Below are 27,907 nucleotides of genomic sequence, written 5' to 3'. Positions count from 1 at the left end.
GAGACAGAAGGGCATGGCTCAGCAGATAATGTGCTATGTTCCCCAAAGGCCTTCTTGTGTTGGGATTCTTACCCTACTTTTCATAGGAAGGGAAGGGAAGGAAGGAAGGAAGGAAGGAAGGAAGGAAGGAAGGAAGGAAGGAAATGAATCAATAGAAACAGGCAGCACTCAGAGTTGGATGTCTCTGAGCAAATCTTGGCTATCTGCAAAGGCTATGGTGTGAGTTGCTCTTTTCTGAAATGTTCTTGTTTTATTTGTTCCACTCGGGACATGTTCCTAGGATTGGAAGAGGAGGAGGAAGGGGGAAAGAAAAGAAAGAAAGAACATGATTTGATGGCATAAATACGTGGGGCAGCAATGCCAGCCACGAAAAGGAGGACTCTCATCATGGAAAAATGAGCCTTCTTCCAGCTCGCTTTAAAAAATTCCTTCGCCTCCCAGCACAGCGACCTCGCCCTCGCCGGCACCCACCCGCGGAGGGGCGGAGGAGGCGCGGCGGTGTCGGTGGACCCACAGTGACTCTCCGCGGTCCGCTGCGGCTATTACAGGCGAGGCGTTCCGAAGGAGGAGGAACGTAGCGGGGCGGTTTCCTGACTGCGAGGGAAGAGACGAGCTGGGCTGCGGGAGCCTCGGCTGCTCCCGGCTGCTCCTCCGGGGATGCAGAAGCCTTCGTGATTCGGCCGGTCCCGCGGAGCCTCTATCCTGCCGCATCCGAGGCTTTTTGGAGGAGTTTGGATGAACCCCTTCTCCAGGTAGGCAGGATTTTCCTCTCTTTTTACAGCATTCGTATGGCTGTTGATGGTTCTAAAGCCCCAGCCCGTGCCTCTGTGGGTTGCGCAGCTATTGCTGCTGCCAGGGACAAGCTGCTAACTTCAGGCGTGCTGTGTTTAGTCTGAAACAATACGTATGCTAAGCTTTCGGGAGGGTTTGGGCGCTCTTCAGTGCTGCATTCTAGGTACACGTGGCCAGAGGTCCAGAAAATCCCTCAATGGGGACTGGAGAACCCACTTTTTCCCTTAACTGAGTTCACCAGCTACTGCAGACTGATGGCAGCGACAGCAGCACGGTATTTTGCTGTGTGCTTTGGCTCATCTTTGATTTTCATTAATTTGAAATAAGATTCAGATTGCAGGCCAGACAAAGCAGTGAGCTGTGCCTCCTACTTCTGTTGATTTTCATCAGCACCAGTTTGGGAAGTTTGGGAAGATAATGGTAGTTACTCCTGAGTGAGTTTAGATCTTGCAACCTTGTTGTGCAGTGGAGGAGCCTTTGCTGAGCCCCTGGGCTGCTCTACAGCCCGGCTGCCTCTCCACTCTTCCCCAGTATTCTCTTTCATCTCACTGTGAGTGCAGTGGGAGAGCTGACAAACGGCTTGGACCACCTTTAGCAGCAGGGAAACCTTCAGGTGGTGGGCCAGGCACTAAAATTATGGGACATGCTTGACTTAGTATTTAATATAACAGTATAACGTGGCAATATAACAGAGGCTTTTGCTCTAGGTTTTTTGTTTTGTTTTGTTTTCTTCCAGTTTTATTTTACTTAACAAAGAGCTGAGTGGAGTGAAATGCTGTGTGCACATGTGGATAGTAATGCAGGCAGTGCCCGTTGGTCATAACCATAACAGAAGTTGGGGCTATGTCAGTGTTAGAGCAGATGCAGCTTGTACAGCTCTCCTGTTTCCATGACCATAAAGCAGCTCCTTGAGCTTAATGGTGGAGCACTGAATTTTCATCGATGTGGGAACAGTTTGCTCAGCTGCAGTAGGTGTGATTTTGAAGGTGTACCAGGAAGAAATGTCACAAATGGGATAAGATTGACCTTGGGTCTGCCTGGACGGGCACATGAGATGGTGCTCTACAGAGCACTAAAGGGTGATGTGACTGATAGTCATTTGTGAGCGTGCAGCGAAGGCGCAAGTAAGCCAAAAGGCCGTGCTCCCATGGCATTGTGTTTTTGCTCTCGCAGAGAGAGAGCAGAAGTCAAGGAAGAAAAGCATGGCAGAACCAAGTATTCAGACAGAAGGATTCAGCTCCCAGTTTGCACTTTCCATCACTTTTCTAGGCCAGCACTTCATCTCCATCAAATGCCTTAGAGTGCAGTACACCCTTTCCTTAGTGAAACCCGCTACTTCCCACTGAGCATTTCTCAGCAGGAGGTGAGGCTTTTCAGAAGGCATCAAATCTTACAAGACTGGCAATAAAACCACAAGAGCTGTTGGCACCCTGAGCAGCATCACCCACCCCAGTTTTGGAGACCACTCAGATGGGGGGGGGGGGAGAAGCTGTGGCAGTTTTGTCCCACATCTGTCCACTCCCTGTTATAGGAATAGGTGGGGAAGCACACTGCGTGCTTTCCAAGGGCACACTGTGCTCACAGACTGGCAGTGATAAGGAGCTTGCATGCAGTGGAGTGGGATAAAGTGACTGCGTGCAGAGACAAAGCAGTGAAGTGTGCCTGGTGCTTAGAGCTGCCTGGATGGAGGCAAGGGCCCTGCTCTGCACAGAGTCCTTCTCACTCGCACACACATGGCAGGAGGGAGGGAGGTGATTAAACCCAGGATGCTGCAGGCCATGAGTCAGACACTTGGCCAAAGCCTCCATATGCTCAGCATCTCCAAAAGATGGTGTCTCCAGCTTCCTGAGCTCTGAAATGGTGCTGCCTGAGGGCTCCAAGCTGCCACGAGATCAAGTTCTCCTGCAGCTCTGCTTGGTGGAGGATGAACAGGATGGGAAACTTGTTGTAAGACTGGAGATAGGAAGTCTTGTATAACCATAATACTCCCTCAGCATTGCAGTAAGTATGAGGGTTACTCTGAAAGTAATGCCCCCCTTTATTATATTGGCCCGCTGTGTCAGAGGCAGATGGTGGTGTGGCAGTACACACCGAACCTTCCCACCAACGCGCCGTTCCATTTTGTTGCCGTGTGACAGATGGCAGCAGAGGACAGCTGACATGGCAGTGTGTCCCTTATGTAAAACTCAGCTGAGCATTTGTTCTCGCAGGCTTGTTAGCATGCGCATGAACCTTAGCAAGGTGGAAGGCAGTCAGTGTTGTGAGGATATTGGCAGCACTGATGGTAACTGGTCTTCTCAGCATAAATGAGTCTTCAGAATCCTGTAGCGTGATGCATCTTTCAGTGTGAACTAGACTGGGATGTGTCCAAACAGGAAATAACTGCTGAGCAGCCATGAGGAGGGAGGTAGGGAGATGCAGGGGGAGCCGAGTTGTCTGTGCTCTTCAGATAATGCCATTTTCATGCAACTGAGGCAGAAGTGTAGCTGCACTGCTAGCTTGCCCTTCCCCTGCACTGATGTGACCTCTCTAAGGAAGGATGAAGGCACTCTTCAACCTCTGACTTTTCCAAAAAAACCCCAAACATTTAAAGAAGAGCTCAGAAGGGCTGAGGCCTTCTCTTCTTAACAGAGATCATTCACAACCCTTTTTGTCTTGAGTTGACCCTCAAGCAGAAAAGTAGCTATGGCAGTACGTGGTTCTGTGCTGTGAAGCTGACATGACACCTAGTGTGAACATCCTCTAGACGTAAAGGTGAGCATTGGCTCTTCACTCTTGAAAATTGTTGCTGGGGTTTTGTCTGTGAATATAATTTCCAGTCCTCAGTTCCTCTGAACGCTTACATGTATTCCCAAGAACTTCTCAGACTGGATCTCATAGGCAGAACTACCATGAAGCACTGTCTGGCTTTGTATCTTCCTGTCAGAGCTAACAGCTCGAACGTTGTGTATAACATGGAGCTTCTGTTTTCCCACAGGCATCTCAATGTCCAGAAGAACTGCTGAGATGTTCCACCAAGCCTTTCTATCCACCCTTCTTTGCGTGGCACTAGTTCCACTCCACGCTCAGTTTGATGATGAACCTGTTACCTCCTGTACAGGTATTAATTTGGGTGTCTGTCTCCTTTGTAGGCAACAGTCTTACTTAAAGCAATGGATTTGCTCAGCCCTAGAACCTGCTTACAAGAAACTGACTTTGGCACATGATACCTCTCCTGCTTCTTTGCAGCACCCTGCCACAGTCATCTGTCTTTCTGTAGGAAACAGCATTCTCCACTTAAACTCTCATTTCTGAGTTTGCAGTGCAGTGCAGAAAAGTGGAAGGTCTGAGCTCTGCCAGCGATGGCTTCTCCTGGCTGGTGCACTGCTAAATACCAACATGTCTGCAGAAGTCAGCTGCACGTCTGATGTCAGAAAACAGATCATTGTGAACTTTAAAATTTCGGCACTTCTCAGTGCGGAAGAGGGGATGTAGGTGTTCAGGCTGACTTTTATAAAAAGAAAAATAAGGCAATACTTTCAAGATTAGTTCAGAAATGATTAGAGTTTAGGGTTTTAAGTTGAAGGAGGGAAGATTTAGGTTGGATACCAGGGGAAAGTTTTTTACTGTGAGTGGTGAGGTGCTGGAACAGCTGCCAGAAGAGGCTGTGGATGCCCCGTGCATCCCTGCAGGTGTTCAAGGCCAGGTTGGATGGGGCCCTGGACAGCCTGGGCTAGTATGAAATATGGAGGTTGGTGGCGCTGCATGTGGCAGGCGGGGGTTGGAGCTTCATGACCCTTGAGGTCTCTTCTAACCTAAGCCATTCTGTGATTTTAAGGTCTTGGACAGTGAGGACTCTTCTGATCCAGACAGAGATACAGTTTGGGATAGAAGGCAGTTGTGCTTTTTGTGACATTGTAATTGGGTGTAACTCTTTTCAAAATGTTTTTAAATCAGAGAGAGCAACCAGCAGCCTGGCAGGCAGGGCATGTATGTTGTGCAGGAGAGCAAAAGCCATCTCCTTGCTCAAAACTGGCACTCAGTCATCCCTGCCCTCGTTTCCTCCAATCTTGGTGGAAATAGCTCCTGGTTAATTAGAGGCGCAACAACCTTGCAGGACACCAAACCTCATGTCCTGTGCCGTGGTTTGCTCTCTCCACAATTCTGTGTGCTCTAATCTACTTGATCCAGGTTTCTAGGGCATGGTGATGAGGGTGCAGCATCACAGAAAGTGCTGTGACACATTCTGAAAATTGTCTCCATACAGAAAAGACGGATTGCCCCATCAGCGTGTACTTTGTCATCGACACCTCGGAGAGCATTGCTCTGCAGACTGTGCCTATCCAGAGCCTCGTGGATCAAATAAAGCAGTTTATCCCTCGGTTCATTGAAAAATTGGAGAATGAGGTGTACCAGAACCAAGTCTCCATCACTTGGATGTTTGGAGGACTTCATTACTCAGATGTGGTGGAAATTTACAGCCCTTTAACGAGAAGCAAGGACACGTACCTCACCAAGCTGCGTGCCATTAACTACCTTGGCCGAGGCACCTTCACGGACTGTGCTATCTCCAACATGACACAGCAGTTCCAGAGCCAGACGGCCCGGGATGTGAAATTTGCGGTGGTCATCACCGACGGCCACGTCACCGGCAGCCCCTGTGGGGGGATGAAGATGCAGGCTGAGAGGGCACGCGACATGGGGATCAAGCTCTTTGCCGTGGCCCCCAGTGAGGACGTCTACGAGCAGGGCCTGCGGGAGATCGCCAGCCCACCGCACGACCTGTACCGCAGCAACTACACCATCACGCCGAAAGACGCCCTGCACATTGATGAGAACACTATCGAGAGGATAATCAAAGCGATGGTGAGGGCTGAGCTGTGCTGCCCAGGGTGCAGAACAGGACGAGGGGAGACACCGGGGAGTGGTGACAGGAGAAGGAGCGCGTGGAAGGGTGGGATGGCACCGTGGTCTGGCTTGAGAGAGCTCCTCTACCTTTTCCGAGTCCTTTCTGCACTTATGGGCTAAACGTGGTCTTCAGTATATCTGATTTCTTTGGCTAGGTGACCCTTGGGTTACGCCCCTGCTCCTCTAAGCAGGATCCGTCCGAGTCCTGGCTGCTGCTCAGGCCAGACCTGTGCCCCACCTGGAGGCACGTGGAAGAGATGGCAGCACTAGGATCTGTGAGACTGCCGAGCTCCCTCCCTTCTAAGTAGAGTGATTTCTAGGGCCCCATTTGTGAGGGACCACCATTAACTGAGGATTCTGCTGAGGATGTGGGGGTTGGACCTTGATGGTCCTTAGGGTCCTTTCCAACCCAAGCCATTCTGTGATTAGAGCCATGGGACCTTAGCTGCCTCTTTTCCCTTGCTGTCACACATATTGGTAAGGGTGGGTGCTGTTCTTCTCTCAGAGATGACTGTCTTAACTGATTTTGTTCATTCTGTTTTCTCCCTTGCAGAAACATGAAGCCTATGCTGAGGTGAGTGAGCAGCACCTGCATCTCATTTCCAAGTTGAAGTTGCTTTGCGTATTGAAGAAGAACAGATTGTACTCCAAAGGAGCAGAAGAGTTTTGCTCTAAGCTGCGTGGAGTGGATTTCTGTCCACCCTGGGATCAGTATGCAGGATGGGAACCCACTCCTTTACCCAGCAGTTGAAATGGCATATGGGATGGTTCCCTTTCTGCCTCCCCCTCATTTGTGATTCTCCTCATAGCAATGAGTTCAAGTCTATTAAGATGCTCACTGTACCATGCTGGATTTGGTGGCATGTTTTACCAGCGTTCTGCAAGCTAGAATTCCTGCCCAGCCATGTAACAGGGCTTGTCCTACATAGAGGAGTATGCAGAGTGGTTCTCCCAATGGCACACCCTTCTCTGATGGCCCCAGAAGAGCAGATCCATAACACTGTGGCTGACACTTAGCAGTCCTGTTCTTTGAGCTCAGGCCCAGAGCCAAAACCGTGATGAATGCACGGCAACTTCAGATTTGTATGCAGGAGCTTTCAACATGCTTTTTGCTGCCTTAGCTTTGAGCCAGGTGGAACCAGAATCACTTTTACTGCTGCAGTTATGGGGAGACGTGTGGAGAGAGCCGTGGCGCATGGCTGAGCTCTGGGTGCTGGGTGGCTTAGAGCACGAGGCAGCCCAGCAACTACATCTGGTGTTGAATTTGGTGTGTTTCAGTGCTACAAGATGAGCTGCCTGGAGATTGCAGGTCCAGCTGGTCCCAAGGGGTACCGAGGGCAAAAGGTAAGTTACTCTGACATGTGGGAAGGGAATAATGCCAAGAGAATGAGGTGGTCTCATTTTTGGGTATTCCTGCGTGGAGCCAGGAGTTGGGTTTGATGATCCTTCCACCTCCCTTTCTCCTGATGACCGTACAAGGCTGATGGACCAGTGGGTGCAAAGAGATATCCAAGCATCGACTATGCTGATCACAATCAAGGGCCTTCAGTAACTGAGAAGCTGTACAAGGCCAACAAGAGTGCAGCAAAAATTATTTCCACCTCTCCCACTCCCAACAGCCCTCACGTGTGCAGCCCTCACTCTACCCACAACCCAACAGAATCCCAAACTCTGTGCTGCCAGGCTGTGTGCTGCCATCCCCAGAACAGCTGCTCCAAGCTTTGTAGAAGCCTGATGCTACCAGAAATTGTCAATGCCTTCCAGTCATCACCAGTGATGTGTTTTTCCTTTAGGGTGCGAAGGGAAACATGGGTGAACCAGGCTCCCCTGGACTGAAGGGACGGCAGGTGAGTTGTAAAACCATCCCCATGACACAGTAAGCAGCGCTGCCTGATGCCAGCTGGGGGCTTCATCTGTGCCCTGCTTAAGGTAACACTCTGTGTCTTCTTTCCTTAAGGGTGATCCAGGTATTGAAGGTCCAATTGGATACCCCGGTCCTAAGGTAAGAGTCACGTAGTCAGTGGCTGTGCTCTTTACTGCCATGGATTTCTGTGTCTTGCTGCATGAAGCCAGGAGATGGACTCAATTGTCCTTACGGGTCCCTTCCAACTTGGGATATTCTATGCTTCTATGACTTTTGGTAAAACACAGGGTGGTTCGGGGTGATTTTCCACTGTTCAGTGTTACTACTTTTCACTCCTTGGCATTCTCCTGCCCTGGGAAAACCCACAAATCCATCCCCAAGTTGTGCATTTGAATGCCACCACGCTTGGCACATCTTCCTACTCCAAAGGCAGCTGGCCAGCATGGAAGAGTTGTGTAGATCTGCTGCTTTGGTGCAGGATGTGGCTTTAAGAATTGTTACTGGCCTTCCTCCTTAAGGGCCTCAACAACGTTGGGATCCTTGTAGTACTCCTCCCTCCCCATTTGCCCATTTCCCAGCTGGGAAGCCCATCCTGCCAGTCAGCTGCTGCCTTCCCACTGCTCATCCCAGGCACTAACACAAGATCGTCTTTCTTTTCTTTTTGTCTTCCTCCAGGGTGTTCCAGGGCTGAAAGGAGAAAAGGTGAGAAAGAAAAGCCTGCATGGTATGTCTGGGGAAGCACGGCTCTGTGCACCAGCACATGGTCTGGAGGATAAGAGGAGGAGTTCTCTGGGGAAAGGGGTCCTGGCTCCTCTTCCGTGGGGCAGGGAGAGACAAGGAGGCCACAGAGCCTTCTGCAGAAAATGCTGCATTGAAGGAGGGAGGGGAAGAAAGTCTCTGGCATGGTGAGTGAGCGTGGTACAAGGGGTACTGGCTGACTCCTGTCCTCATTTTTCCCTAGGGCGAGATTGGATCCGATGGACGGAGGGTAAGAGAAGATCTTTTCTAACTGGCACGTTGTGACAAATCCTTGAGTGTATCATCAGATCACTGATGGCTCTTTTCCCTCCTTGATCCCAGGGCGCAGCTGGTTTGGCAGGCAGGAATGGCACCGATGGACAGAAGGTAACGGCATGGGGAGCTGCACCATCACTGGGCTGGTTTATTTCTCTGTGCCCCTGCAGGTTGTTTTATTTCTCTCTTATCCCTCATGTGTTTCTGTGTTCCTTTCATCTCAATCCGGCTGAAGTTTTAAGAGCTTATTTGCACATTATTCTCCATAGCCTGCAGAAGTATTTGAGCTACACTCTGCAGGAGCTTGATGCATAACCCGGGCTGCTCTCCTGCTGCAGGATGAGCGATGTTCATCTGGTGTGGATATTTCATCTCGAGTGCTAGGGCCCCCTGCAGGACATGTACACAGGAACGTCTGCTGAAATGTAGTTTCCAAGGCACGTCCTTGCAGAGCCTGCAGTTTCATCTCTAAGCTGATGCTTTCTCTTAACATGAAAGCCCTAAAGCCACATTCAGGTATCTCCTAACAAAGTCCCTGAAATCCTCTGTCCCCTCTCAGGCGAGTGCAGATGAACATGACCTTCCCATTTTGCATACCATACAAATGTACCAGAGCAGAATAGCCTACATTTATACGATTTTGGCTGGCTTTGCTCACTGGCCAGCACAAACTGGTTTTGTTCTGCACTTTCCCTCATACCCCACCAAATGCTTCCTTATTCTCTGTGTCTGTTCACCACAGATAGCAACACTTCTGCTTAAAGAATACTCTTGCTGCTTGTTCTCTGACTGATCACAGGTATGACCAGTTGATGATGTTAAAAAACAGGAACTGCCGTCAGGAAAAGAATGATATTTCCTTCAGACACGTGGAGTGTTGTTGTCTTTTTCATTTGAATGATCTTTCTCCAGGGCAAGCTGGGGAGAATTGGACCGCCAGGCTGCAAGGGGGATCGTGGTGACAAGGTAGGAATGCTGTATGAAAGAATTCAACATATTAGGTGTGTGGTCCTAGCTTCAGTTGCACATCCCAAAATATATGGTAACAGAGGTCACTGCCTTCTTTTCCTACCTTCTTCATAATCTGACTCCGGATCTGTAATCCTCAGGTCTGTGGTTCTTATACCTTTTTTCTTCGGGCTGGAAATAAGGGATACTTCCCCACATACAGAGGAGCACCTGCTCCCTTCAACAGTGCTAGTAGCTGGCAAAAACAAATTTTCAGTCTCTAGAGAGTGTCTTTGAGTGATTTGATTTATTCTGGTGGTAAAATGCACATTGTTGATATTGCTTTGTCTCTTCTCTCTCTAGGGCCCTGATGGCTACCCAGGAGATGCAGGAGACCAAGGTGAAAGAGGAGATGAAGGCATGAAGGTAAGAGTATTCCAGATGGGAGTGGACAGAGGCCAGCAGTAGGGACGGCTGCACACTGTTGCCTGTATTGCCTCTTAAATCCTTCACTGCTCACGGAGCCGATGGGTTCTGTCTGCCTGGCTGTTGGACCCTAACACAAACGCTGGAGCTGAGGGAAGGCCCTTGTTGGCCCGGCTCCTTGGGCTCCACATGGTGCACATCAGTGGTGTGCAGCAACGTTCTAATGATGTAACCAATGACCATTGCTCTCTGTTTCAGGGAGATCCTGGCCGGCCTGGTCGCAGTGGACCCCCTGGACCTCCAGGAGAAAAAGGGAGCCCGGTATGTTCGTGCCAGGCAAAGCTGAGTTGGAAAGATTTACCCTTCTAGCTCTGCGCCTTTGTTCCTCTTCCTATCTGTTTTGGGTAGAAGGACTATGGTTTTCCCTGACATAGCTTTGTAACATCCTCAGAGTTTGTGGCACTGCTGGTGTTAGCCTGGTTTTATTCCTCTAAGCGAGCTCCAGCTTATGTCCCAGTAGCATTTGGGAAAGCCTTATCCATTTCATTCAGCAGGAGGTTGTTATTTAGATAAAGAGGTTGGCAACAGGTTAACCCAATAGCCAGTCACTTCAGATAGAGTGTTGGAGGTTGCAGCAGCCCTTAGATTTTGACAGGGCTGGGAGGATGCTGGAAGGAAGAGCTGAGATGCCTTTCTCTCAGTTGGTCTCTGTGCAGCTGGCACCTGTGCTCGTAGATTTAACTGGTAGGCATGGAGAATGTGTGGAAACGTAAGGTGCATGTTCATGCTGGCATTTGCACAAGGATAGGCTGCTTGGCACAGGACAAGAGATACACACCTTGACCTCTCTTCTGACAAGTCTGATTTCATTTTCTTTCCCAGGGAATTCCTGGCAACCCTGGAGCTCAAGGACCTGGTGGAAGCAAAGGAAGAAAAGGTGAAACAGGACCTCCTGGACCCAAAGGAGAGCCTGTAAGTGTGTGTCTACTCTGGGCAGTAAACACGCCACAGGAACCTCTACCAGGTTCATAGATGAGTGATGGACAGGTCATCAGGAAAGGAAAAAAGAAACCTACTTCCTTGATCTGTGAGCAAGGTAGTTGAGAATCACCCTCAAATAGCTTGCCTGCCCTGCCTTCTGCATTCCCTAAGACATGCAGAGCTGCTCTCCTTGTCTGCCATTCATGATAAATCCCAGTAGGAATGCTGAGTGCCTGTCTGGAGTTCACCTTAGCCTGTGTCCCTCTGAGTTTGTCCTGGAAGCTGGCACTAAGGTTGAGGCAGCAAATGATCTCTATCTGGCAAGGAGCTTAAACAACATAACAGCTCAGCTCAGCTGGCACTGTGAGGGCAGAACCCAGATGCTGTAGACCAGTTTGAGTCCCTGTGCAACACCCAGAGCAGGAAGAAGAGCCAGATGTGCCGGAAGTAAAGCAAAGCATTTAACCCTGAAGGAATGAACCATGTGTGTTGGTGGACACTGTGGTGAGCACCTCCTGAATGAGCAGCCTGGCTCTGGCTTCCCACAATACAAAGGCAGGACATGCCCGAAGCAGGGCCATCATGGACACAGGCTACTTAAGGGGGTCTGGAGCAGGAAGGAAGGGCAGCCAAGTGTCACTTTTTGGGTGGCATCCCTGTTGGCATCCTGTTGATGTGACCACTTTCTGTGTCTGCCAAGGGTCGACGTGGAGATCCAGGAACGAAAGGCAGCAAAGGCGGTCCAGGCACCAAGGGAGAAAGAGTGAGTAAAACATCTGCCCAAACCATTGCAAACGAGCCCAAGATGCACAGAATTGGCATTTGTGATGCTCTGCTGCCCAACCATGAAATACCCAAGGCCAGGGCTGGGAACTGCAGGTGCCAGAGGGCTCTGCTGCCACTGTGCCTGCTGCCTGCCTGGCTTTAAGAAGCTGTGACAATCACCTCCAAAACCAGCACCTACAGCCTCCAGAAGTTGATCCAAAGCTGAGTGAAGATGAAGGGCAGCAAAGTTTGAGGCAAAATCACATGTTCAGAGGGCATTCCGCCCTGACACTACTTCTCAAACCAAGAAGCACCAGATTTGAGAGCAGTGCTGTCCTCCTCACTGCCATGCACGTAGAGCTCGAGACATGCCTGACAAGGAATATCTTCATCTTCCCCACAGGGAGATCCTGGTCCAGAAGGTCCCCGTGGCTTGCCGGGAGAGGTTGGAAACAAAGGAGCAAGGGTAAGCCCAGAAAAGGGTTTTGTGATAGCTGGGAGGGAGGGAGATATCAGCTTAACGGACTTTAACCCTCATACACATATCTGGCAAGAGAATATTCGTGCAGGATGAGCGAAAGTCTCATCCTGCTTCATCTTATCTGTGTGAAGAGGTGCAGATGGGACACCAGGACACCCCTGTCTCCAGAGGTGCCAGAGCCTGGTGGAGCACTGAGGACGTGGCACAGAGGGTCTGTATGTATCTGCTTCTGTATATTCTTGCCTCTTTGTTTTGCAGGGAGACCAAGGACTGCCAGGACCACGAGGCCCTACGGGTGCTGTGGGAGAGCCAGGCAACATAGTAAGTCATTGTGGGACATCTGTGTGACCGTGGCCACCTCCCTCTGCAGTGACAGCTAGTCCTGCTGACAACAGCTGCCTGCACTGTCCTACTAAGAGCAGCCTGCATGACCTGTTCCCAGGGAGGCTCAAAAAGCTGCCCCATGGGCATCCAGCTTAGTCGGAGTCCGTGGTTAACCCCACACCTACTGTGGTAGCAGTGCCAGCTCATCCTTCTGGCCCTGCAAGAACGCAGGTGCTGCATCAGTCACTGCCACAGCAACTCCTGGGGGAGGGAGGTGATCTCACAGCATCATCTCAGCAGCCCGTTTCCCCAGCACGGACCTCAGTATGGCCAGGAAGCCGCTGGAAATGCCCTGACCCAATCCCCCCAACTTTATCTTGCAGGGATCACGTGGGGACCCCGGGGACTTGGGCCCAAGAGGTGATGCTGGACCGCCGGGTCCAAAGGTAAAGTTCCTGAGTGCAATTCAGCATTTGAAAGACAGTGTTGTTGTGTAGATACTTTTAAAGTCCATATGCCCTGCTCACTGACCTGTCTTGGAAGCAGGATGGCTTGAATCTGAGCCTCGCTATGGACAGAGACTTAGTTCTGTCTCTGGTCATGGCAGTTCTGATTGTATCTCTCATCCTGCTTAGATTCAGGGTTACCCCAGACATGTGCTGTCCCAGGACCCCATGTCATTGCTGGGAACAACTGCTCCCAGTGCTTGAGGATCCAGTGCAGAAGCGATGGCTCACTGGAACGTTTCTCCTCAGAAAGGGAGTGAAAATAGCTTTGATCTCACTGGCATCGCTAGGTCACAAAAGTTCGAGTTTGAGTTCTGACAATTATTTATTTATTCTTTACAAATATTTATTTGCTTGTTTACTTCACCAAAGGGTGACAGAGGCAGGCCTGGCTTCAGCTACCCTGGACCCAGAGGACCGCAGGTATGTATGCTCCTGTGAAGGTGTGCACAGTCCAACAACAGCTGAGGAAATCTGTGTCAGTGGAGGTTAACAGCCTGGGAGAAGAAGGGGGGAGAAAGAAAAATGGTGAGGGCCACAAGAAAGTGAAGCAGAAGGGAATGAGGAAGTGGCATTTCAGCAGTAGTGCCAGCATGCTGTCCTCATCTCTGCTCCTGGCCCCAGGGGTTGTGAAGTTCTCCCTTTGCTCCACAGCATTTGAACGTGTCCCTAAAGTCCTCATCTGTGTGTTTTAGAGGTGCTGGGGACCCCAGCCTCTCTGCAATGACTGGGATGTGGCTGTGCCCACCACCCCAGTCATCACTCCTGCTGTTTAGCCTTGTGCCCCTCATCGCAGACCTCAAAGAGAAGTGTGAAGCCCTTCCAATGCTGTCTCACCCATTCCTCTTTCCTCACAGGGTGACAAGGGTGAGAAGGGGCAGCCAGGGCCCAAGGTGAGTGCACTTGTGTCCTTCATCTGTTTTTGGACTGGCAGAAATGCCAAGCGGGGCAAGTGGCTGAGGATCCGGTCCTCTTGCAGGACCTTCCCTGCAGCTGCAGGGCCTGCGTGTGTCATGCAGGCTTGTCTCTTTTTGAAATATGTTTTGCAAAACTTCCTTGTTCTTCAGTCAGTGCCTGTGTAAACACCAATTATTTGCTTTGCATGAGCCGCTGGCTTAAAGGGTGATCCTCTGGGTCAGGCAGGCCTGAGTTCCTGATGTGCTCACAGCCATTGTTCCTTTGTCTGAGAGCATCCACATGTGCTCTTTGGTGAATCTGTTTTTCTCTTCCTCAAACAGGGAGGAAGGGGTGAGCTTGGACCAAAAGGAACACAAGGAACAAAAGGAGAGAAGGGAGAACCGGTAAGCAGATTTTTGTGTTACCAGCACGTGCCTGCTCGTGCATACCATGGATGTGTGGTGTTGAGACACAGGATGAGAAGCCGTGTGCTGTTGTCAGTACTGTGTGCTGCTGGCATATGCATTTAGATCTCCCTTACCTGACCAATGCAGCCACACCCCAGAAATGGCCCCTATCTCCCAGCACAGCAGCAGCAGGCTGGTGAGCATGGTTGGCAGGGCTGTGCCTGATGAGTGGGTCAGGAGGAGCTCCTAACAGCAGCAGCTGCACCATCAGCTGCGACAGGAAAACGCTCATTCCTTCTTTGTTTCCCTTCCAGGGTGATCCTGGCCCAAGAGGTGAACCTGGATCCCGAGGCCCAACTGGTGAAGCAGGCCCAGAGGTAGAGTACCGTCCTGTTGTGTCTGAGCAGATGCTGCAGCTCCCTCCTCTTCTACCCACCCTCCTTAGAGCAGCTCCTGTGCTGCTCTGAAGCTCAGAGTGCCAGCAGGTCTCCCCGCAGCTGAAAGGGATGCCAGCCCTCAGACGTGTCCACTGTCCCAAGAGAGGCTTTCCTTCCCTGACAGACCTCTGTACTAATCTAAATTTTTGATGGGGCTGACGTCTAGCTCCCAAAACCTGTGCCTGAAATCCCTATGCTCTTCTTACAGGGGACCCCTGGCCCACCAGGAGATCCGGGCCTGACTGTAAGTAGGACTTCTCTGTGCTCTTCCACGCAGGGGCAACCTCAGTTTTGCCATGTGCAGCCTGAGATTGAGGCAGGGTGTACCATTCCTGCCATTGCTTGGCACGGGATACACAGGGCAGGACTGAAGGCATCCTGCCATGAGCAGGGCAGGAGTGGCCTGTGACTTCCCAAGGGAGCCAAAGAAAGGGGAATGGGTGGCTGGGGAGAAAGTTGAAGGAGAACCTTTCCCTTAGAGGTGTCAGGGACTCACCCTGCACATTTTTGCTGGCAGGACTGCGACGTGATGACCTATGTGCGAGAGACATGTGGATGCTGTGGTGAGTGAACTGTTGCCTTTCTTCAGAGCTAAGGGCCAGCATCGGGCAGGGGGATGTCAGCTCAATGGACAATGAAAAGGGATGGCAGGAAGCCTCTGCCTTTCTGTCACCAACGTCATGGTAGGGGCAGCCACGCTTATGTTATAAAATTCAGCTCCGCCACTGCCAGTATACAGTTTCATGGTCCAGATGATAGGCTAGCAAGATTAAAAATGCTGACAGAAAGACATATGTAGCATTCCAGTGCTGTTCAGCTGTAGACAGCACCGCAAACCCTGTGGATGCTTGATGTTGTATTGAATGTCTCCCTCTTCCCGCAGATGGTCTCTTCTTACCCGGTGGCTCTTGTAATTGTAAATCACCTTTGTGATTTCTTCCTTCTGCCCCTCTCTCCAGACTGTGAGAAGCGCTGCGGTGCCCTGGATATCATGTTTGTCATAGACAGCTCGGAAAGTATTGGTTACACCAACTTCACTCTGGAGAAGAATTTTGTTGTGAACGTGGTCAGCCGGCTGGGCTCCATCGCCAAGGACCCCAAATCAGAGACAGGTCTGGAGTGTGTATGGGGTGGAGCTGGTGGCATAAGTGGGGATGGGTAAAAGAAGGGGGCCTTGGATCTTTCCAGCTTTCATATTTGTATGTAGCTGCTGTGGTTTGCATGTGTCTGTTCAGCATTTTCACAGCAGTTCCTGCTCTTCCCTTCCCAGCTTTGTAGGCCAGTTGGGCAGTTCTTTTCTAACATGAAAGTATGCTGACTTTCTGCACCTTTCATTCAAAGCCAAGTGACGCTGATGCTCCGTTGGCAGGTGCCCGTGTTGGGGTGGTTCAGTACAGTCACGAGGGGACCTTTGAAGCCATCAAACTTGACGATGAGCGCATCAATTCACTGTCGAGCTTCAAGGAAGCAGTGAAGCGCCTGGAGTGGATTGCTGGAGGCACCTGGACGCCGTCTGCTCTTCAGTTTGCTTACAATAAGCTCATCAAAGAAAGCCGTCGAGAGAAGGCCCAAGTGTTTGCTGTAGTGATCACAGATGGACGCTACGACCCTCGGGATGATGACAAGAACCTAGGGGCTCTTTGTGGCAGAGATGTGCTCGTCAACACCATTGGCATCGGGGACATATTTGATCAGCCAGAACAGAGCGAGACCCTGGTCTCCATTGCCTGCAACGAACCCCAGCGAGTCCAGAAGATGAGGCTCTTCTCAGACCTTGTGGCGGAGGAATTCATTGACAAGATGGAGGACATGCTCTGCCCAGGTCTGTATCTTTCTTTGCACTTATGGGAACTGGAGTTTTCTAGCAGTGGGATTTGTGGATGGAGAGCATATACAGCGTGTTGCAGAGATTGCAGAGAGGCTGTGTCCCTGCAGGTTGGCCAATAGCTCTCAAGGTGGGTCATTCATGATGGGTGGGCTGAACGTAATGTAGCCCTGGATAAACTTTCTCAGATAAGGGCCAGACTTTGGGGGCTGCTGTCATTTCCCTTTGTGAGAAACCTGGATCTGCATCTCTGAATGCAAGAACTGAAGGGAGGTGGTAGCGTGTCATTCAGTTTTCCTTTTTTTCCTTTCCTTTCAGATCCACAGATCGTCTGCCCTGAGCTGCCCTGTCAGACAGGTAAACGTTACAAGTAGCTTTGTGCCATGTGCACACAGTTGTAGGTCCAGGAGCTCATGAGTGGGAGGGGATGTGCAAACCTGTTGCTTCCTTTGCATGGCTAGGAGTTTGGGAAATAGTGTTATTGTACATCAGGAAAGTTCCATGTTTTCATCCCCTGCTCTTTCCTGTCCCTCTGAGTTCTCTTCACAGGTAGGTACTAGCACACCATGTTTGCACATGAGCATTGCTCAGTTCTGATTCCTGCCCAAATTCCTGGGTGTTCCCAGGTTTTGATCTCCAAATTTAACAATGAATTTCTCACTTCCTCTGTATCTCTGTTGCATACCATGCCAAAACCCCCTTGCTACAACTCTTGCCATCCAGAGTGTAACTAGTAGCACTGGGCAAGATGCTCCTTGTGAGTGATGAAGGCAGAGCAGCGGGTATAGAGTCTGTAAAACAACACTGTAGTGGTCTGAAAGCTTTGGCTTCTTTAACACTGGCTGTGTTTTAATTAACAATTAACTCAGGGTATTGAATCAAAGGAAAAAATTGGTAAGGATACTCTGGTATAGAGATGGCTGCTGCTTGCTGAAGGTGATTCTACTTGATCAAATTTTGCTTGTTAAAGAACAGATGGACTCCTAGAGAAACTGTCTGTCTGTCTCTGCATCTGTTTAAATACAATAGATGCACTATTTGCTGATATACACAAAGCTTACCGGGGACAAAATTTTGCCAGTTCTTGCAATTTTTACCTCTACTCTTGCCATGAAAGCCCCTGCTTCAACTCAGTATTATACAGAATCTCAGCGTTAATTTTCAAAGAAGTGCCTATGTTTCCATACAACACAAAGGGGAGGAGGTCCCAGAATGATCAGCAATCTGAAGACAGAAAAGCTGGAATTGTTCCTGACTAAAAGCTCTGACTGCTACACTAACATTCTCAGTATTTGCACCTCGTAATGCAGGGAAAGCAATGCCAAACTGATGCTGAGTTATCAACACAAACTCTGGAGTGATTTCTGAGGAGCTATGTCCTGTGGATCCATGCACAAGGAAGAAACTTCTCCATGCCACTCTAGAGACTGCTCAGGTGTCTTCAAAGGTTTTGGTCTTTGTAGCCGCTCCATTCCTGAGGAATACTGTAGGAGAGAAACTGACCCGAGAGGTTGAGCATTCACGTTTTCCAGGGCTCTGACCATCAGAGCTCTCCAAAGCAAGGCAAATTTGGCTGTCCTTTCCCTATAGTGCACTTGGGAGTCTCTGTTCCTGATGCAAGGTGAGAACAGTTTGCTGGTACGTGATACACAATGGGGACCAGATCAGCAATGGCTGTTGGTAGAGCTCAAGAAGGCATCTGAGAGTCGAGAAGGCATTCCCTCTTGGGTAATGCTTCACACCATGCCATAGGTGGGCCAGACCAAGTGCAGAATCTACACCTGTTCCCCAGAGGATAAGGGAGGTGGAATGATGTCCCATGGTGGATGTTTAGGTGTGGACCTCCCATGAAAGTGCCAATGCATCCTCCTCAGCACAGAGAAGTCACCGTGGTGTGTGAGGATTTGTGGTAGGCCTGGTAGGGCAAGTTTTAAGTCATACTTAGGGACTTGAGAGCCTTTGGTCAGAGCACCATCTGCTGCATTGGGTGGGCCATAGTGCATTGCTGCCATCATCTAGAAGGATTTGCAATGACTTCATTTGCACAGTGGTAAGGAGAGGTGTTGGGTGAGCGGTGAGGAAGGGAGTACGACAAGGCCTGGCGATTCTGTGCTCGTTGTTCAGCTTCCTGTTTTTTTTTCCTGAGAGCTTCAAAAGTTGGTGCCAATTCATATGCAACTTTTGGGATGGAGATGGTGCCCTTTGAAGGATATGTGAGTGAGTTTCACGCATACCCAATGCACGTGTCCAGCTGCAGACATGTTAGATAGATTCAGATCAGGGACAGAGCTATGCTCAGTCCTGGTCATGGCCCTTAGCTGTCAGAATTGCAGTCCTATGACCTTAAGAGAGCTCATGCCATGTACCCTAGCTCCAGCCTGTGTTTTGTCAGTAGGATATGGAGATGGACAGCTATGACTTGCACCCAGCTTCCTCCTTACTGCCTTGTGGAGCCAAGCATGTCACCACTTTGAGTTCTCATCTGCAGAGGAAGGCATGCTGCCTCCCTGACTACAGAAATCCAAATTTTCCTCTTTTCAAGGCGTATGCTTGTCTCCCTTTAATCTTCCCTCAATTACTTTGGTGTATACAGGATGCTGTGGCGTTCCTTGATTTGGCTCAGGTAGGGTCAGATGCTGAGCAAATCTGAACTGACCACTTGCTTTAATAGAAAGTGCATGATGCTCTGTGAGGCTCTTTCTAACCTGTGCAAAAGGCTTTGCTTTGAGCTTTGGGATTTTACTCAAATATCATGGCAACAAGATCAGGTGGAAACTGAGGTTCTCAGGGTCCTGAAGAGTGTGGGCACCATGCAGGAGCACTGTACATACAGGATGGTACCCCCACCCAAAGCATGGTGGACTAAGCACTGAGCAAGTTCGCCGTCCCTTCGATGTCTTTCTGTCTCTCGGCATCATGTGTACAGTTTGCATGTAACAGAGTTCAGAACTACTTGGTGGCTGATCTCAGTGAATCCCATATGCAGCAAGAAGTTGGATTTTATGGCCCTCGTTGTAATGAACACTTTCTCCATTGTGGATACGCTGAACTAGTAAGGAAGGAGGGAGCCTATAAACAGGAGGGGAGTCCACTCTTTGAAAGGGTAGATAACAGCAGGACAAGGGGAAGTGGTTGTAAGTTGAAGGAGGGAAGATTTAGGTTGGATGTTAGGGGGAACCTCTTTACAGAGAGTGGTGAGGTGCTGGAACAGCTGCCCAAAGAGGCTGTGGATGCCCCATCCATCCCTGGAGGTGTTCAAGGCCAGGTTGGATGGGGCCTTGGGCAGCCTGGGCTGGTATTAAATGTGGAGGTTGGTGGCCCTGCATGTGGCAGAGGGTTGGAGCTTCGTGATCCTTGAGGTCCCTTCCAACCTGGGCCATTCTGTGATTCTGTGAAGGAACTGGGCAGTTAAGTTTTCACGTCATTTTCTTTGGTCTCTTAGTCAGTGTGTTACATTATGTCAGTATGATTCTCGTGGTTCCTTGATCATATTTTGACAGAAAGTCAGTTGCCTTGCCACTATTGTCAAATACAGTTCAGGCATTGTAAGATGCAGTAACTGGATTGTAAGCATATTGAATTCGTTTCTCAGCAATATGCACTTGATTGTCTTTGCTTACGTACGCCTCTGCTCTTCAGGATTTAGTAACTCCACACTCCCCAGGTCAGATGCCTCAGGCAGAATATCTATGTATGCAAATCATAGAATCATGGAATGGCCTGGGTTGCAAAGGAGCACAGTGCTCACCTAGTTTCAACCCCCTGCTGTGTGCAGGTCACCAACCAGCAGCCCAGGCTGCCCAGAGCCACATCCAGCCTGGCCTTGAATGCCTGCAGGGATGGGGCATCCACAGCCTCCTTGGACAACCTGTTCCAGTGCCTCACCACCCTCTGGCTGAAAAACTTCCTCCTAATATCCAACCTAAACCTCCCCTGTCTCAGATTAAAACCATTCCCCCTTGTCCTATCACCACCCACCCTCGTAACAGCAGTTCCCCCTCCTGTTTATTTGTTCCTTTCAAGTACTGGAAGGCCACAATGAGATCTCTGCAGAGCCTTCTCCAAGCTAAACAAGCCCAGTTCCCTCAACCTTTCTTCATGAGAGAAGTGCTTCAGCCCTCTAATCAAATGCTTAGTTCCTCTCCAGCCCATGGAATCGTAGTTGTACAAGGGTCTGTACTCCATCCATCCCGTCTCTGGGGTCCTTTCCTCATCCATCACCAAAGCAATGCTCTGTGCCAGCTCCCTGTAAGGGCTGTTCTGCAGTGCACTGACAGCCTTCCCTTCCTCATGGTTGATCTTTGGCTTCAGCCTTCCTGTGAGAGGTACAGCAGCAGTTCAGTTTCAGAGGGGGATCCACGTCCCACCCTGGGACATGTATTCCAGTATGACTGTTGAGACATAGATACTGAGAGTTAAAATCTGACTTTGGTCTTTACTTCTCTGTCCCTCGTTAGTTCTGTTCCCTTCTGCAGCATGCATAGGAAAGCCAGGTAGCATTCGGAGAACAGCTATTGCTAGAAAGCCCTGAAAATATTCTTTTGACGCTCACTTGCAGATGACAGGAACCCTGGAAATGTAAACCCACTTATTTTCCGCCCCATGGAAGAGGGAGTCAACATAAATATTCCCAGCACCATACATTCGATCGCCCAGTTCCTAAACTCCACGCGGGAAACCCAGGACCCCAGAATGTACACCCAGCTGGTGGCCACTTTGGCCTTTACTGCCGAAAAAGCCAAGTTTGCCACTGGAAATGAGCGGCAAGAATGGATGGACCTGTTCATTGACACCTTCAAAATGGTGCACAGCGAGATTGTGGGGGACCCAGAAACCGTGCTAGGGCTTTGCTGATGTCTCCATTCTAGGCAACATGAAGTGCATGGAGGCAGGGATTGAGTAGAGATGGAGAATTGTTCGGAGCTGTAATTTTCTTTCATCTAGTGCCTGTTTGGCAAGGAGGGCAGGTACATCGGCAGAAGCTTTTATTTAGGAGAAAAAAAGGCAGTGACATGGCTTGGCAGGGCTCAGCCAGGGATGTGACACAAGAGGCAGGCCTCTCCAGCTTGGCTGGCTGGTGAGCATGGCAGCTTTCTCCAGAAGTGCTGTTGCTTTGCCTGCTGCTTTTCTGCAGGGGCAGTGCCAAGTGCTGGCAGGACAGTGGCACTGCCTCGGTTTCTGAGCCAGCCATGCTGCTGCTCTTTCTCTTCATGCTCCTGCCCTGCTCTGGCAGCGTAGTGCATCTCAGTCTTCAGCCACACGTGAGCAAGGGCTCCTGCACAGAGTGCAGCACGTGTGGCTGCAGGCAAGAGCAAGTCCCTTGTTTGCAGACAGCCCAGCAATGCTCTTTTCCCACGTTTGTCTTTACTTCTGAAGCATCTTCTGTGCTGTTTTGTTGTGTGTTACTGTGAGGGCTCTCTTTGGGTCCCAGAAAGCATTTTTGTGGCAAGACTGGCCAAGCAAGGTGTACGTCCTCTCACTGTGGTGTTTCTGTACAAGTGTTTGCTAGGCATCATAGGGTACTGAGGGGAAGAATAAGGAATATGAGAGGGCAACCCCCAGCTTTCCATCGTGAGCAGGAAAACTTGAGTTCTTTTGTCAGAAGGTGTATGTACTGTGTGCACATTTGCTTGTGCACTTGCATTTCTTTCGTCTTAATTCACAATGTGTGCTTATTCATATCCAGGAGACAGAGGTTATATAGGACCAGAAAGTCCAAAGCAAAAGTCCACAATTGCACAAACCTCTGTGATATGTCACATAAGCTATTTAAAAGCAAGTATTTAAACTTGACGCAGTACAGTCAATGGAATCCATACCCAGTGCTAGTTTGGTTCAGGGAGACTGTAGAGCCACTATTTGTGCTGTGGATAGGTTTGTTTAGATGAGGAGGGATATTTCCATGCACTCTACCACCACTGATTTCCAGAAAAAGTCAGACAGGTGTCTGCCTTTTGTGTCTCTAGAGTATCTGTTGCTCCCTACGCAAAAGTGTTTACTGCCAGCAAGTGGATTTTGCAGCCTCTCTATCTGACGTGGTGTTATTGCAATAAACTATACTGAGCAAATGTCATGAGCAGAATTGAGATTTACAGTCTTCAAAAATGTGGTTGGGCTACAATGAACTGGTGTGTTAAGGTATGTGAAGGGGAGCCAGTTGCCATACCGTAGCCAAGCTCAGAAACAACTGGAACAAAGAGCTTGCCCACTTTGAACATTGCACAGTTTTATTTCAAAGTCCTGGGCTTATCAGTCTAAGTTAGAATTTGTCCAGTGACAGACAATGTGGTGTTTGTGGGGATTAGGTATTTTTACCCTATGATCAGCATGTGACTTAGCCTGCTGGGTGCAACTGACATGACTGAATTTGGAGGAGCATTGTGTGAATGCGTGGGGCTGCTCTGCACACACGTCATTACTGATGGCAGGAAAATGGATGTTATTTCTGCAGTTCTGCTTTTTGAGCTGCTTTTGTTAGCCTCAGCTGTTGCCTGGCAGTCAGAATGCAGTACAGTGAGTTGCAGGCTTTGCTCTAAGCAGCACCAGCAGGATTAGTGCTCCAGTTAAAAGCATGATGTGAAGATTTTAGTTGGCTTAATCTGTGGTGGTGCGTAACCACTTCAGCCACCTGCAGTTAAGGACAAGAATTTTCCTTCTTGCTGCAGGAAAGGGAACTCGGGTCCATGCCCCTCAGAAGTGAGAGCAAAGTATAACTGAAGCATGATTCTGAACAGGACAAACCCAAGGTTGTGCAGCCACTACACTGGCCAGTAGAGTGGCCTAGAGTTTCTCTAGGGAGCGCTCCTGCAGCTCCTACACAGGTAGAGAACTGCCTGGAGAGCCAGCCATGCATTATGCATCTTTTAGCAACCTGGTCTTGTTGTGGGGGGAGGATGGGGCGAGGAGTGGAGGGAGAATGGGAGAGGGTTGGAGGTCTTTAAGGTCCTTTCTCAATTCAAGCCATTCTGTGATTTTGTTATTTTATGCTGTTGCTGAAGCTTCGTGGAGAGATGCTGATGTCTGCTTAACTAGGAGTTCCTAGCATTTTCTGTAGGTACATTTAGGGTGGGATTGGGTAGCACATGCTTGTAGTCAAAACATAGACAAGCAATGGGGAAGATGGGCTGGTAGCACTTCTCTGGCACTATATGCAGCTCTCTCTTCCACCCACTATCTTCCATGCTTTTGTAGACCCTACCCAGACTTCAGGTGGTTGAAGGGGGTATGCCTTTCCACCTTTCCTTTTCATGAGCAGGGGAGCACGCAGGCACTGCCAAGGCAAAATGTCCTTGTAGCAGCAGCACTTGTAAACTGGGAACTGCAGCATCAATGTACCTATAGACATCGTGTCTCAAACAGGTGAGTGCATAACTTTATTGCTTTAAAGGAGAAAAGTATTGCAGTTGAATTTGGAGATATGAAATTCAGAAAACTCGTATGGAAAAATAACGTCACTCAGAGACTGCTTTCTCCTTAAGACAGAATTGACACTGCAGAGGTCTGCTGTTTACAGTAAGTCAGCGCACAGCAAGCACCCTTCAAGACATGCCACCATATACATACATTTTACAGTGTGGAGGGGCTAAGAAGAAACACAGGTTTGCACGGTTGGGGAATATGAAACGAAAGCAACTGCAAACTTTTGCAATGCCCAGCAAGATCAGATAAACCACATGTGCTAGAAGTTCCTGCACCGCAGGTGTTTTATCATTTATCATTTAAAAGTGGTGTCAATAGTCTGTGAACTCAACCTCATGCATCATCAGGGAGCACTATCCCACATTGCTGAATTTATGTTGTCTGCTCTGTAGTCTGATTCTCTTGCCGTTCAGCTCACACACAGAGCTACAGAATGCTTTGTTTCAGCACTCCGCCATGCTGAATGCAGCCCCAGGTATCACGGTGCTCAGCACTGAGGAAGCACTTTGTTAAGTTGGATTTGTTCACTGTATGGAAATGGAATGTGATAGTACTATCATAAAAGTTGTCCCTCAATGCCAGAAGTGGGTGCTCAGGTTGGAGCTGCTCTGGAATAACCTTGTCCTTGCTAGTCATGCAGCACTACATGGCATGTGCTCCAATACTTCACCCTTCCAGGATTCAGAGTGAGCAACACGGAACTGCTCTACGGGACACAATAGAGCTGTTGCCCTACTGCCACCATGGAGGAATACCCCATGGTGTATGTCGTGTATGTGCCAGTGTCAGCGTTGTAATCGTATTCCTGACCAGGTGTTTCATAGAGAAGGAAACTCAATCACTAGAATGAAAGAAGGACCACCTAAGAAGATATGGAACTGTTTATTGGGGAATGCAGACAGACATGGAATGCATTACACATAAGCACTGCAAAGGGACAAGAGAATTGTTCATAACTAACACCAGACTCGAAATACTGCCGTTTTCTTCTGCCTTCTTTCCTGAGTTTGCTCACTGCCTGCTTTGTGTTGTTCTGAGTGACTGAAGGATAATGTTCCAACGTGTTTCATTCTGGTCTTTGTTCTGTATTTTAAAAGCTGCTTTATGACAGGTGAACCAACAGGAAGAGATTCTTGTTTTCTGAGCATACTCCTTGACCTTTATAATCTCCTCAGGAATTAGTGACAGCTGATTAAACAAATTTGGGTGCGGGTTATGAAATCAGCTTTCACCCTGCAAAGATTTGTGCAGAGAGGAACCCTGAAAGTAGGCCACTCTATAAGAAATTACTGAGAGTTATTAAAGCACTGTGTGCTATTAATCTCCCTTTTAGATGATAGCACTGCTCTTTGAAGGTGGGTAACTCTGCAGCTGAAATACACAAATGCACAGAGCTATTTAACACTTGGTTGCTTGTCTTAGCCCCCAGAATTACAATTTGTTAAGACCTCATGCCCAGGAGCTGAGGGAATAAGAAGCAAAGGTTATCAGCCACAGAGACAGGCTTTGGAAACATGATGGGGCTTGTTTTTCTCTGTAGAAGGGTACGCAGAGGTGACTCCAGCCCAAGCTGCACAAGGCACAACCCAGCTTTCTCCAGTAGGCTTTCTTATGCTCCCAACTTTGTTTTTTTGTTTCTCCTGCAGAGCTTGCAGTAGCCCAGTGCACACAGCGTCCCGTTGACATTGTCTTCTTGCTCGATGGCTCTGAAAGAATTGGGGAGCAGAATTTCCACAGGGCACACCACTTTGTGGAGCAGGTTGCCCAACAGCTTACGCTGGCCAGGAGAAACGACGACAACATGAATGCGCGGATTGCGCTGCTGCAGTACGGCAGTGAGAGAGAGCAGGATGTGGTCTTCCCACTCACCTACAACCTAACCGAAATCTCCAACGCCCTGGCTCAGATCAAGTACCTGGACTCATCCTCCAACATTGGATCGGCCATCATACATGCCATCAACAACATTGTGCTCAGCCCAGGAAACGGTCAGCGAGTTGCTCGGCGCAATGCTGAACTCTCCTTCGTCTTCATCACTGATGGCATCACGGGAAGCAAGAACCTTGAGGAGGCTATCAATTCCATGAAGAAGCAAGACGTCATGCCCACAGTAGTGGCTCTTGGGAGTGACGTAGACATGGATGTCCTGTTAAAGCTTGGCCTTGGAGATCGGGCCGCCATCTTCCGGGAGAAGGACTATGAAAGCCTCTCCCAGCCGAGCTTCTTTGACAGGTTCATTAGGTGGATATGTTAGTTGAGTGGAGTGCACATGTCCTCCTGTCACCAGCATACATCCCCCAAATATTACCTATTCTATTTTCTCTCTCTGTATGGTTGCTAGCAACTCCTAGCTGGCCCAGAACATTTCATACACAGCTACCTTCTGGGTCCTCCTCTCTAACCGAAATCCAGACCTCTTTCGAGTTTTGTGATGAACTCACATATCTTACATTTATGGTGCTAATTAAATCCAAGATCTAAACAGGATACAGAGCCATATGAAGTACGTCTGTAAAGCTTTACACACACCAAGTTATGCCTTGTGTACCTGCTGTTATCCTAGGAGGGCTTATCAGAGAAGCAAGAAACCTCTCCAGTTTTGCAGGACAGATGATCACTTCCCGCGTCAAAAATTCTCAGTATCCTTTGAGGAGCTTTATTGTTTTGACATTGCCCGTTCTTTAGCAAGCTCTTTTACCAATTATATCATCCTTTTTGTTCTCTTGGTACTTCTGCCCCTGAGAGCACTGAGCAAGTTTATGACAAGGCATGTGCTGATTGAAATGGTCGGCACTTACTTTCTTTTTGCGTCACCCTTCATCGCTTGCTCCTTTTTGTGGGAGCAGCAGCATGGTTAGAATTTTTGCTGCCTTCAGCAGCTGTCTGCAGGTGTTCCTTTTGGTCCTCTATCAATCCTACATTTCACAGGCCAACTGAAAGACCTGCATTTTCCTGCGGGCTCTATCTCCTTTGCTTCTTTCTGTCCAACCTTCACCAGAACCTGTTCATTTATTACAGCACCTTAAATCGTGGCTGAGAAGGGCAGCGTACCTCCCAGCACCTCACAAAATACTGAGCAGCACGTGGAGCTGCCCTGGTGTCACCCCAAAGTGCTCAAGGTAACCGTGGTGCCTTCTTTTAACCAATCTGCTGATCAGTACCCAGATTTGAACTTGAATTGTGCTGTCTGCAAAAATAAACAAATAAACTCTTTTCACCCTATTCCAAAAAAGTCTCTTTATTCCATAGTTTGTCTTCTCTCTTTTCCTTCTACCTTCTTTTCTTTCCCCTCTTTTTTTATTTTTAATTTTTATTTTTAATGAGCAGGTAGTTCTCCTTGCATTAAGCTAATAAATGAAGGTAAGTTTGTTTTCTGATTCTCCTCACAAACGTGGGAGCGCAGGGCCAAGGGTCCCTGCAGCAGAGGATCACGGGGCACGGCCAAATTCCCACAGGACCACAGGAATCTCATGGGAGATGAGACATCAACTCACTGTCCTGTGCCTCCAGTTGTCTTACAGACCTGCTCATTGCCCCATCGCCATGTCCTCAGTGCCCATCTGGACGAGTCTCTCAGTGTGACAAAGGCAGACATCATTCCTCACCTGCTTCGTGTTCCCTTGGCCCAGGGCTGGGGGTAAGGACTGTGAAGAACGGTAAAAAGCAGTGAGCATGGCCACATCCTCCAGCTGCTCAGCCCCAGGACTGCTCCTGCTTGGCCAAAGTCCACACCAGATTTGGATCATGGCATCTCTGCCCAGGCTGGGGAAGTGACCGCTGCCTTCCCCTTTGCAGATTCAATTGGTAGCAAAGCATGTACCCCAGAGAGACGCAGCCGTGCCAACAGGACGCTGGCACAACCGGTCACACAGGCTGTGCCTGCCAAGGGCTGCCCTGGGGAGGACACTGAAACAGACACAGGTAGGTGAGACTC

General features: G+C 49.3%; 1 protein-coding gene across 2 annotated transcripts; it reads left to right on the top strand.

Moving 5' to 3' along the window:
• Window positions 1–571: 571 nt before the first annotated feature.
• On the top strand, window positions 572–27,205 carry COL6A2 (collagen type VI alpha 2 chain). 2 transcript variants are annotated; one of them, XM_042822513.1, is made up of 28 exons: window positions 572–752; window positions 3,770–3,892; window positions 5,039–5,637; window positions 6,233–6,253; window positions 6,958–7,023; window positions 7,473–7,526; window positions 7,637–7,681; window positions 8,219–8,245; window positions 8,505–8,531; window positions 8,624–8,668; window positions 9,470–9,523; window positions 9,869–9,931; window positions 10,190–10,252; window positions 10,814–10,903; window positions 11,613–11,675; window positions 12,081–12,143; window positions 12,417–12,479; window positions 12,866–12,928; window positions 13,361–13,411; window positions 13,846–13,881; window positions 14,227–14,289; window positions 14,607–14,669; window positions 14,938–14,973; window positions 15,247–15,292; window positions 15,689–15,841; window positions 16,099–16,551; window positions 16,873–16,911; window positions 21,113–22,622. In XM_042822513.1, the coding sequence occupies exons 2-28, from the start codon at window positions 3,778–3,780 to the stop codon at window positions 21,406–21,408; spliced, it is 2,757 nt and encodes a 918-aa protein (XP_042678447.1). In that variant the 5' UTR covers window positions 572–752; window positions 3,770–3,777; the 3' UTR covers window positions 21,409–22,622. The 2 variants fall into 2 exon arrangements, with proteins under 2 accessions (XP_042678447.1, XP_042678446.1); XM_042822512.1 differs by lacking the exon at window positions 21,113–22,622 and adding an exon at window positions 25,620–27,205 and having other exon boundaries at window positions 574–752.
• The last annotated feature ends 702 nt before the right edge of the window (window positions 27,206–27,907 follow it).

This window comes from Centrocercus urophasianus, unplaced genomic scaffold, assembly GCF_019232065.1.
Source record: "Centrocercus urophasianus isolate 14NV4802_14NV808 unplaced genomic scaffold, USGS_Curo_1.0 seq_20, whole genome shotgun sequence".
NCBI classification, from domain to species: Eukaryota; Metazoa; Chordata; class Aves; order Galliformes; family Phasianidae; genus Centrocercus; species Centrocercus urophasianus.
This window is presented reverse-complemented; position numbering and strand designations above follow the sequence as displayed.